The 12,709-nt window shown below is 41.6% G+C and overlaps 1 protein-coding gene across 1 annotated transcript in view; it reads left to right on the forward strand.

Moving 5' to 3' along the window:
* Positions 1-12,709, forward strand: part of zdhhc17 (zinc finger DHHC-type palmitoyltransferase 17) — a 28,435-nt gene that overhangs the window by 153 nt on the left and 15,573 nt on the right. Inside the window, exons 2-6 of the mRNA XM_062382671.1 lie at positions 7,825-7,928; positions 8,465-8,587; positions 8,963-9,040; positions 10,787-10,931; positions 11,815-11,879. Of these exons, the coding sequence (XP_062238655.1) occupies positions 7,825-7,928; positions 8,465-8,587; positions 8,963-9,040; positions 10,787-10,931; positions 11,815-11,879 (515 nt within the window). The remainder of the gene's footprint in view (positions 1-7,824; positions 7,929-8,464; positions 8,588-8,962; positions 9,041-10,786; positions 10,932-11,814; positions 11,880-12,709) is intronic.

Genomic DNA, 12,709 nt, shown 5'->3' on the forward strand with positions numbered 1-12,709 from the left:
GTGCGCTCTGTTTTTCTCGGTAAACTGCGATGCCCCCTGCAGAAGAACCACCGGTGGGGGTGGCAGGCAGGCAGGCAGGCAGCTATCTAGCTAACGATGCTAAAGGTGCTAACGCTAGCCCCCCCTCCTCCTTCTGCTGCATAGCAAGCAGACACTTGGCAGATGTGTTTGCGTTAGTGTCCCCGTTAAGCTCGGTGGACTTCGCCGCTGTGGCGACACCGTGTGCGACATGGCAGTGCGTGCGGTGGGCGTGTGTAACGGGGAGAAGGCACCGTTAACGCTTAATCCTTGCAGTCATCCGATGTTAGCTTTTTTAGCTCAACTGCCTGTGCACGGCAGGCTTAGCTGCGGTGGTGTCCACTGGTGTCAAATATGTAAGCGTGCATTAAGCTGCCGCGGTGGTGCAGTATGTTCCGCATAGATCATACTAGCAAACAGGGATGTTGATTAAAGTCTTATTTTCACTGTCCTGTCAACCCCATTGGTTTCCTATCTATGATACCCCCCCCCCTCCCCCCTGCAGGTCCACCCGGCTGGGATTGCTAGCAACGTTATCTGTCAATTCGTCCTGTAGCGTCTGTTGTTTCTACATCGCGCATGTATTTAGCAATGCTCGCTTTAAATGTACCGTGAACCCAACGCTTTAACAGATATATATATATATATATATATATATGCTTAAGCAACCATTAATGCTAACATCTGCCATGTTAGCCTCATAATAGGTTAGGAAATAATTACAATAGCAGCTAAATAAGGTTCATTTCAACAAAGGTAGCTTCCCGACATATGCTAACCTGACAGCAGTGCTCCTCTCTACATCAAGGCCAAGTTATCATATGTATTATGTTCATATATGCCTTTTTATAGTGTAGTATCTCGTATCAGATGAAAATGTATAGGCCTTAACTTAATATCCTGGCCTTGTGATTTAAACATCAAGAAGAGCTGAGTTTAATACGGTTTGTTCCATTGACAGCTGACTTGCTGTTTTACCACCACTCTTGTCTTGCTGGTTGGTTTGGAGCCAGATGGTCAAATCGGCTAATCTACCTTGAGCGTCGGCCTGTTATTGTCAATAATGGCCGTGAAGGGGTGCAGTTCACATGATTCCCTTCTATCAGTCCCCAGGATGCTGGCAGATGCTTACATGTACCCTTAACATGTGTTAAGGGTATAGCTTAACATATAGCTGTTTATTATGTGGACTTTTGGCCGTTGTAATACGAGAGTGCCACCCACACTGCTTAACATGATATGTCCTAGACTGTTAAGCCCAATTCCTGTTCTACGTTGAAGCTTAGCTGTACCCTTTGTGGAGATGTTAACCCTATGCAGAGCCCTACACTGCACCCTGATGTGCACCTCCCCAAAAATGTAACTATACCACTAGTGTTTCTGCGGTGGAAGTGCAGAGCTACTCACACACTCCTTAGAACTAATATGAATTATCAGCCCCTTCTGTAGGCTATGTGTGGATTTACAGCGTAGCTTCGATACAGAAGCATCAATCAGCCTTTACTCGTATTTTAACCTCAATAGAATTTGACATCAGTCACTAACTCACTCTCACTTTTGCCATCAGGCCCTCTTTGGCAAAAGCACAGGACCTGTAGCCATATAGGCATGAAATAAAGCCTATTTTCCACTGGTCAAAAAACCCACTAACACCTGCTAACGTGGCTTATGTCTGCAATGGGAATCGTTACAATCCACTTACACTGTGGGGTCAAATGACTCTGCAGTACACACTGGTTTTCATCTGCTTAAACTCCGATCGCCAGTGATGGAAACATGACACCTGTATGGACATGCTAATTTCATCTTAATTTTGGTCATGTTGCTGATGCTGCACTTTTTCTGCACATTGTAAAAACACACATTTATCTTTCAAGCATATGTGCATAAAGGAGCATAACATTTTTTTTTAAACTAGGAAACAACATGCAAGAGTGATTTTTCTTTTCTCTCCGTATCATGCAAATTGTAACACTGGCAAATCACTGAGGTGAGCTTTTCAGCTTTGAGCATGCTGGTGGTGTCCGACATGACACACCAGGGATAAAAACTTAAAGACAAACTCTTACTTGCAATGGAAAAGGTGGCAATCCCCTTTTTTTGTCAAGTTTATCCACATAAAAACATTCTTGCCATCTTGCGACTAACCCAGCACTTTACTGTCCGTCAACGTTTCATGTTGATGAGATGTTCTTGATGGTTACTGTTGCCATTATTATTGTATAAATATGTGTACTGTTTGCTAGGCGTTTCTCTGTTGTGTGTTTCATAGGACATGGTTTGTAGGGGTGAATGGGAATGTGCACGGTTGATAAACAGAATTTCCAGTAAAATAACTAACTAACAAGTTCCACCACAAAATGTTTAATTCAAACATTTAAAGAGTCCTGTTCACACATTGTGCCAAACTGCGGTTGTTGCCACATCATGATCTGTCATACTGCCACAAATATATTTACTTCCATTTGAGCACTCGCTCTGTGTTCATAAATAATCCTATAATGGGGGAAAATGTGGTCAAATTAACCATAACAGCTGCACTTGTGTAAACAGGCACCGTTTGCTAATCCTGTCCTCTTGTCAGTTTTGTTTTGATTTTCCCAAAAGACAAGAAGCGCAGACAAAGGAAGACACTAATTTGGAATGTAATCCTCCAGCTCATTATTCACCAAGGCTCTTGATTATGAGCAGAGGTTAAGCCACATTATTTTTGGAGATTATGAGACCATTATCTCCCTTAGATTCTGCAGTGAAACTTGGACTATCACTTTCAGTCTGAAACAGTTGAGTTGCATTCACGACAATCTTGACAGTTGATCTGAGTCGGTCATTCTATGTCATCTCTCAGATTTGGTGTAATGCATGTTGGAGTTTTCTTGGTTTTGTTGAAAGATTATTTGATTTAAATTATTATAAACACACATCTCTCTCGTTGAGAACTGAAACACACATGTTGTACTTTGGTATTAAAATATTCAGTAATTTGACTGTATGGTAATAGGAGTGTGACAGTGCTGAACCCTGTCATATGCACAGATTCTGTTTGAAACATTTGTGCACATGGAAGTCATCAAAGTAATTGTAGATAACAACTTCTACAATTACCTGTAATGTGAGGAAATACATGTACGATTACTGGTTTTCTCCTATCGTATCCTCTTGTGTGATAGATAACATGCTTCCTCTATGTTGTACAGTAACAATTAGGCCTAGACTAACACAATCATTTGTAAGTCTTTGCTGACTTATGGGGAAACTCTGCCGTTATAAGATAGGATAGATGATGTCAAGCTGTTCTTTGCTGCCTTGATAGAGGAAGTTATTGAAAATTCCTTCCTTACTTTTGTTCAACTGGATGTTATTGTTTGTACCTTAGACTATGTTAAGATGACACAACAGCAGCAAAGTTATTGGCTGCAGTATAGGTCCTATATTCGCTTATATCCGGTGTCGACATGATGTCAATCTTTATGTACAGTCAATGTTTGGACCTGATGTTGACGTTTGAGAGACATCAAACCGACTTAAGTCTCATCAGTCAGGATTCAGTATTAGAGGCTGAGCCAGTGCCGAGGAAAAATACAGCAACAGAACCTGTCATCTGAAGTTTAATACACACTCACACAAGCTGCAGAATAATGGTAATTTATGTTTCAAAAAGGAAAAAAAAAATACCTCTGATGGTACTGCATGTTGAATATTAGTTTTATTATTATGAATTTGAGTTTTATTATCCATTTAACCCCTGTTGTCCAGTCGCCTCAGTTATTACTGCAATAAATACAGAAATGCATTAGAGAAACAGACATTTTTAATTTTTGGGACTTAAAGGCAATAAACACAAGAACTCCACCTGTGATTGTGCTTTCTCTAAAGCTTATTTCCTTTTCTCCAAACTTTCTTCGATTCATTGAGAGGTGCCACATCCGCCAGCGTCTTTAAATCATTGTGTAGAAGCTCTGACAATATTACCTTTTGGATGCACATATACCAGTCATGTTGAGGGATTTGTCTGATGGACATAGCTTCTTCGTAAATGTAGTTTATTTATCTGTTTGTGCCTACACAGGCTTGGCTTTAAGCTGCTCCTCCCTTCAACATGATGCTGCCTGGTATCAGGGTCATGTCGGAAACTGAAGTGAGAGCAGAGTGAAGCTGAATGCACAAAGCACCTACATTTTCGGAGGCCATGCACTCTTAGTTGAAAAATGTTGTGTACAAACTTTTCCTATTTTGAGGAACCGTAGGTTTATAACGTCCTTCGCTTCTAATCTGATTTGAAATTGCAAAACATATTTCTTGCACAAAAGGTACAAATAGGTTTGGGACATGGTCAGGCACTGGATTTCATTCTTGGTTGTGGTGCAAAGTGGGAACCGCATGTTCTGTTTGCGTGGAGCATTCTCATTATTTCCTTTACAAACAAAGTGCCCCCCCCCCCCCCCCCTCCTCCTCCAGATCTGTGGATGTAAACTGTGCTTCGAATATTGAATTAGTCCCTCGGAATGGATCTAATTTCTGCCTGAATCTGATTATGAGCTTTGGGCACAGCCAGCACGAGGAGGAACCCAGTAGCAATGTAGGCTAGTCTCAGCAAAGTATACATTACTGTTGCAGTTAAGAAACGGTTATAGTTAGTGTTTGCTGTAAATACTCCAGACTGAAATCTACATAAATGTTGGTCTCAAATAGGGATGTCGGGATTAATCGATTTTACCATTAACTGCCGTTTCATAATGTCACAGGGTATCTCCATGGAGGGCTAAGATGGAGAAAGTTACTTAACATCTGGTGTCTGGGGGTTTAGAGTCCTCTTACCCTTGTCCCTCAACTGACAGGAAATCAGTTGCCCGTCTTAATGGCGGAATCACTTTCCCTCAGTTTAAAGTTCTATTTACAGAAGAGTACCGGAGTTCCACTTTTTCTATTTGCCAGCCTGTAGGAAGGAATAAGGCTCGGCCCAGTCACGATCGCAATCGAGTGACTCTCACTCGCCCACCTTTTCTCTGGCAGTTAAACTCGTCTGAATAGCAAACTGGGCCGTTGAAACAAATCGTATGGATTCATAAAATGACCAAATCTTGGCAGTGAAAAGTACAAATGCCTCCTAACAGCTTTGACACGTTTAAATTACAGGAATAGAAATACAAGCTGGTCACCTTCATCTGCTCCTCCATCCTCCTCCTCCTCAGTCTACTGTTCTCTCAAAAATACAATCCCCTCCAATGCTTTTCGTGACATAAAATGTTGGGCATTGCTGAGGTGGTCACACAGAAACCTTCAGTTTAAGTAAATGGCTTCCATAATTCACATTATCTTAACCTGCATAAAGACATACTTGGAATGAGCAATTATCAAATTACGACGTGGAGTATTCTGACTTTGGTAGCAATATCTTGACATATGTATTCGTCTTAATCACAGTATTACGTCCTATTGTTAGTTCTCACAGCATTTTGTGACATCGTCATAAGACGTTTAGCAATTGCTTGACAATAAGGAATGGAATATTAACCATGTAGGGATGGAACTAATGTTTAAGGATGAAGGAAATTGACTCATCATGCTTGTTAACCCTATAGGAGACCAAGTGGCTTTAGTTGAAAAGCCATTTTTACAATGAAATTAACCAAAACTTTTATTTACACAAACTTACACTTTTAGCCTACAACTTTTGTGTTTATGTCTGTGACAGATCACTCAACTGGAGCTAATTTACATCAGCTCTGCATTAAACAGAAGGAATCTTGGCTGTTGTTTGGTTAAAATCCTCTGTCAGTGTCTGTACAAGAAGGATATGCGGAGTCCAGTGCATGTCTAAAAGCAGCTAGTGTGACAGTGGAGGAACCAGGAAATGGAATTCAACCATCATTCATTCCTATATTTGCATCACAATGTTAATTGTTAGTGGGTTGATGGACATTATCTATACATTTCTCAGCCGGAGTGGGAGTTTAAAACACAGTCTGTTTGTATTCGATTTTCTCCATGCACCTTCTCCATCTTGTTCCCCTTCCACGATTCCCCATGATGTCAGAGATGCTGGCTCAGCACATCCCCCGGGCGCTGTAGGGAGGCCCAAGCTAAACTCGGATGCAGGATGGTACAGCTTGAAATCTCTGTGGCTCTGAGCTCTCACCTCAGGCTGCCCAGCAGCTCTGCAAAAGCCTGCTATGTCCTCTGCCCCCCTCCCCAGAGGCAGCCTCTGTATTCCTCATCGTCACATAAATGAATGTAGCAGCACAGCCAAAAATGCTTTTCACATGCGCAATCATACTGTGCATCTACCTGCTGTCGTGTTAGCTTCCTTTCGCAAAATCCGATTCTCAGAAGCCAGTGTGAGGGCTCTGTGTTAACCAGATGCAGTGCTAGTTTCTGAGTAATGAAGTGGTTTCTTTGATGTTACTATCAAGGCATTTGAATGTGAGTAGCAGAGTTGCCACATCTGTGTGACAGATTTGATCTTCTGCAGGATTCAATAAGCCTGTCTTTATGTTTTTCCTGTTGCCGTATCAGCTATTAATATAGCTTTTGTCCTGGAGCAAGGCGCTGTGTGTCTGCATCAACCAAGCCTCTCCCCCAGAGGCTAAATGTGTTTCTGCCATGTTGCCCTGAGAAGCCTGCCCATTGTGTTCTTTTTTTAAATGCATTTATTTTTAATAAATGTTGCCAATCAATATCTTGATATACTCATATGTATTGGAGCACCCTTGTTTATTTATTTCTATATTTATCCCTAGATTAATCAGATATAGTCATAGCCAGTAACCTTGGAGGATTGGTTCAGGACTATCTCTAGAGGCTTCTTTTTAAACATGAACAACGCAGCGTTGGAATTCTCTGCTCAAATGCACTTCCCATCAGCAACTTATCTGGTGGATTTAGGTGGGGGCTGGTGCAGCAGGCAGAGGCAGGATGTAAGGTATTAATTCAGCTGCAGAGATCCCCGGTTTTTGTTTGCAGCACATTGACACCGGCATTGGCTCTTATCACCACAAACTCTCTTGGCATCTTTTTCTGTGTCTTCCAAATGGATGACACCGCTTTTTCATCCTGAGATAATTGTTTATTTTTTTTATTTTTATTCCGCCAGTCGTGTGAGAAACTTCATCAATACAACCAGGGGATCTCCTGCTGTGTTCTCACATCGGCTCCTCCTGAGTTTTGTGCAGGCTGTATGCGAGGGGACCAGGCGGAGAAGCTTCACAGAAACTCAGGAGGCTCTCACACAGAAATTTGCGTTCTGGATGATCGATTGAGTTATACAAAATATCTCTATTGTGGTGTTTTGTGTTGTTGATTCATTCTAGAGCTGTGCACATGTGCTATTGCTCTTTTTCTCAGTCAAACATTGACATCAGACCCATCTCTCATAGTCGTGGGCATCAGGAACAATTCTGACAGATCGATGGCTCGGTGAACCGGCAAAAAATCCATAGAGTCCAGACCAGCAGGACACCCAGAGCAGTTCCAGCCACATATACAATCTAAGTCTGTGGGAAACACTGTGCCTATTTATAACCTCATGTAATTGAGTAATTGTTTTTATAAAAATGTCATTCACAATTTCTCAGGTCATGGGGATGTCTTGAATTAGGTTACATTGTGTGACTAAGAGTCTAAAACCTCAGGATGTTCTATTTGCTGCCATGTGTTGCAAGAAAAAACAGGGAATGCTCACTTTTGACAAACTTTCTACTGGAGATTTCTTGTCAAATTAGCTTGAAAAGGGACTAAAATGATCAATCGATTATGAAAAAAACATTGCAGGCCTTTTCTGAATCCTTCCTCTCTCTGTCTTTTCAGGAAATCAAACCCCAGAGTCATTACAACCAAGGCTACAGTGAGAATGTCAGTCGTAAAAACCATGTGGACGACTACAGCACCTGGGACATTGTCAAAGCCACACAGTGAGTGGATAATATGTTTTGTGTTTTCAGAATTCATACTGTTAGGTCACTGGGAGATGGACACAAGTTATTGGCCTAATTAAAGCAGCAGCATCTCTGGAGTCCACTTGTTTACTCATTTACAAAAGTTACCAAGCTACATTAATTTTAAATCCGGAACCACCACTTTGTTTTTGACTGTGGTTTTCGGATTCAGTCTGTGCTAAAGAAAGAAGTCACAGACTGGTGAGAGAATTCCTGGGTGTGAAGAAACGAAATCGTTAAATGTCTTCCTGATAAGACAATGAAAGCTTTGTCTGACTTGTTTTGATTCGAGGTTTGGGATATCCCCTTTTTAAACAACAACTACCAGGTTATGACACCGATACAGTCTGAGTGTGTGTTTATCTATGTTGTTTGTGTGTGTGCTCCTATGCATGTGTGCATTTTGTCAGTGTGTCTTATGTTTTATTTGCTTCACCCTGTACTTATTCGTGTCTGCACACATATTTGTCTGTGAGGAGACCTTAATCCCCCCCCCCACTCCTCTTCCTCAGGTACGGCATCTTCGAGCGGTGCAGGGAGTTGGTGGAGGCGGGCTTCGACGTTCGGCAGCCAGACAAAGAAAATGTTACCCTCCTCCACTGGGCCGCCATAAACAACAGGATAGACTTGGTCAAGTGAGTCACCACGATCGTGTAGGATGTTGACGGTGGTTGTAGCTTTGAGGTTCAAGGTTTTCAGGTTGTACTTTGTGGGTTGTGAGTCTGAACACCGAACAGGTGTGAGTTATAAAAGTGAAACTCAAAATTCAGTATCGGTAAGGCTGTAATCTAATATGTCCTGTACGAATCCAGTTTCACCAGATCTCCCTGTGTCTAACATCCTTCTACTATTTAATTTCCTTGTTGAAAAAAAAGCCAACAGTTTAGAGTGTTTATTAAAGTCTGCACCAGTTTCCCATCTCACACCCAGATTTGATTCATAAAAAGTGTTCACAATCTTGTGTAGATGTAAAATAAAGTTCAACCTGATCATTGTGTTCCTGTGTGTAGATACTACATATCAAAGGGAGGCTTAGTTGACCAACTGGGAGGAGACCTGAACTCCACACCTCTGCACTGGGCCACCAGGTAACAAACTCACAACAGATAACACGTATGCCATGTGATCCTCACATTTCACCCTGGGCGTGTGTTCACCTTTTTTGACCTGACAATATGCTTGTTTCTCTATTATTTTAGTTCACAGTATTGTAATTGAAATGCTTCTTTTGATTCATATATCTTCCTTGCCATGGTCTAAATTTAAAACAACTGAATCTAAAGCTGCTTTATGCACTGACTCCTGCACATTTTCCTGTAGTTTTCCAGTAATAATGCAAACCTCCGTCTCAGTCGCTCTGGGGTTTTTTCCTAAACGTTTCCTGCCAGCCCTGTTGTAAAAATTCTGGAACATGTCCAAGTGAGCCCATGTGAGAATACAGCAGGACAATTCTCACCAACAAGTGGGCGTGCTGAGGACGTTTCTAACCCATGAGGGAGGTGCAAATACCTCCCTTCAGGGTGAATCAGAGGTGCAATACAAGATATCAACTTGGAAAAACTATGAGATTTGATTTCCTGCTTGCTCTAACCAGACGACCATACCCACCTGAATATTGTGCACATTTTCTGGAGTCTGTTGGAAAACAACTTAAGAGAGATCTATTTCAGCCTCTCTCTTCCAGTTGATAGTCCATTGTAGACCTATTTTAGCATTGACGCAATCCAGCAGTGCAACGTTAACTGTTACCACTCATCAGCGCTGTTGTTTTACGAGTAGATCCTCCATCTGATCTGGGTGTCTGAAGGTGTTTTATTTCCTCCTGCCTTTTTGTAACAATCACTCAGTTGTGCTGTAAACTGAGGTGAAGGGACTGGTTGCAAGTGATCCACAGTCGCCCCTGTGACCCCCAGTTAGCAGACATGGGGGGGACATGACGCTCCCTCCTCCTGAATTATTGATCGGTTTGACAACAGGCATAGGAGTCCTGTGTCGATAGGAGTCCTGTGTCGGTCTCCACCCCCCCCCCCCCCCCCCCACCCCCCACATCCCCACATCCCCTCCACCTACCAAGACCTTTAAATGCCCCTCGTCGACTCTTGTCTATATGACCTCAGTTATTCATGCACCGAGCTAGCCGTGTTGGGTGTTACTGGCTTTGTCTACTCCGGTATATACACAGCAAATTAAGGGTTTTGTGTGGTGAAAGACACACACACACAGAGACACACACACACACACACACACACACACACACTTTCTTCTCTCTGTCTTTTTTCCTATATTGTCCCATGTGGAGAAGTATACATTGCAGACGTGGCTGGTAATGAACTACATTTTGAAAGCCTCATATACTGTATGCTATTTAGCATAGAATCGGCAGATAAAATGGTTTTATAGCAGTAAAGGTTTTATAAGAACTTGATCTTTCCACTGATGAGATAACCCTGATCAGTCAGTCAGCATCTAAGTGGGTAACCGAGTGTTAATGGCTCTGGCTTTCTCCATTTCAAACCAATTCCCACTGCTGCCAAAACCCAGGTGACTGTCCATATGCACAAATTTCCATATGTATATACATCTAGGCATCTGTCTGGAATTTCAGTACTTCTGGCACCAATTCCACTTGGAATAAAGATTAACTAATAATATATTGATGTTTGATAATATTGATAATTCAAGAATCCCCCCACAAATTATGAGAAAACACCCTTTAATTAAATATCTTGTTTCTTTTTTCTGTTATTTGAATTCCCTCAAAGTCGTCACAATATATGAAACTGATATGAACTGGGGTAAGCCATCTTTCTAAATCATTGTTTGTCTTCTTCCAGACAAGGCCACCTATCCATGGTGGTGCAGCTCATGAAATATGGCGCCGACCCATCTTTGATTGACGGCGAGGGCTGCAGCTGCGTCCACCTGGCCGCCCAGTTCGGTCACACCTCCATCGTAGCCTACCTTATCGCCAAGGGAGCGGTAGGAAACACTCTTTCTAGCAGGCTGAAGCTTTGTCTCTTGTCAGTAGGGTTGTAACAGTACACAAAAATCACTGTTTGGCATGAACCTCTGTTGAGGTCATGGTTCGCTATGTTTTCGATACAGTACAAACAAGGAACAGAAAACAGATTTTAAGTTTATTTTTATTCAACCCTGGTTAATTAAAATATAATTTATGTAATCATTATTACATATATTATTTAAAAAATAAAATCTTCAAAAAAATGTACATGTCCACATAGTTTGCAGAGAGGGTTTGATGTCATCACTCTGTTGATGCCGTTTCCAATGAGTTGACATGTTCGTGTTGCCATACGGCTTTTGTATGATCCACTCGTCATTGTACATTGTACATTGTTATAGTGATAGCTACAGTGAAGTTTTCCCACTCAGCATACTTAAATGAGGAGGCTGGGTCTTCACACTCCTGTTTGTCTGTGGTCGCTATGACCACGAGCCTACAGCACATCCGGTCCTTCGCTAAAGTTGTACCTCAGAGTTTGAGACTCACAAACTACACGTGCGTACCGAAGCAAAAGGCCAGTGCTGGAATCTTTCACTTCGAATACATGTACCGTTACACCCCTACTTGTCAGTAGGAAACATTTAAATGGATGTAATGGGCTTTAACACAACAGCAAGTGTAGTTGTCACTCTACACAGTTTCCTCAAATGTTTTATCCCTGTTTATCTGTTTTTGTTTGGCCTTTGTGAGGCACTTAGGTTCAAGGCTGTGCTTTGACAGAAAATTCTACCGTTGCTCTCCATCAGGGGGAGCCCTATCACCTCTCTTGTATTCCTGTCGCCTCTCACTTGCTCCTCAGCTTTTTCAGCGTGTAACTGAACCTTCCCTCTCTAACAGGACGTGGATATGATGGATCAGAACGGCATGACTCCTCTGATGTGGGCGGCTTACAGGACACACAGGTCTGCAACACTTACATTTTGAAGTCCCCTTAAGCCCATGTACAAGCCGGAGCATGTTTCTGCTGATGGCAGACACGCACGGAACATTCTCGTGTGAATGAGCAGTAATTCATTAGACAAACTGCTGACACAGGGAAACAAGTCTCAGTCTTGCTGCTCTATATGAATAATCCTGACAAGCTATTTTTCTCTGATTTATATATTCAGCAATTAAATATACTACAATAGTGGGTAATTAGCTGATTAAAATTGAGATGAAGAATGATGGAGAAAGGAGAAAGGAGAACGACTTGAGGTTTTTGTAAGTGAAAAATGCATTGAAAGACAGGACAGTTTCAATGTAACATCATTGTCTTTCTAGCACTTTTTACGTCTGTTATACATCTATTGTTGACCACAGACGTGTATTTTTTCTGTTAGTGGTGTTTCTTCAACCTGAGTGAGTTACCCACTGAAAGAACATGTTAGAACTCGAACAGGAACAATGTTTTACTGAATTCTATTGGCTCACATCTGTCTAAACCAATTAGCGATTCAATGTCCAATTTCAAACAGTAACTTAAAATTTATGAAAAATGTGTTGTTACTTTAAAAACTGATATTGGAAGATTGTTAGAACTAACAATGCCATAACATGTTATAAAAAACAATATACAAGTATTTGTATTCTACTAAACGTTTTGAGTCAAAAGATGGTGGTGATGTTTTGAATTTTAATTCCCTTATGGAACAATCAACTTACCTGTATTAATGGGTTTTAAATCCAAACAAATGGCACAGTCATCTCATTAAGTGGATTTCATAACTCAATTTGACTTGATTTCTGCCTC

Source organism: Platichthys flesus, chromosome 23 (assembly GCF_949316205.1).
Source record: "Platichthys flesus chromosome 23, fPlaFle2.1, whole genome shotgun sequence".
In the NCBI taxonomy this organism is placed as follows: domain Eukaryota; kingdom Metazoa; phylum Chordata; class Actinopteri; order Pleuronectiformes; family Pleuronectidae; genus Platichthys; species Platichthys flesus.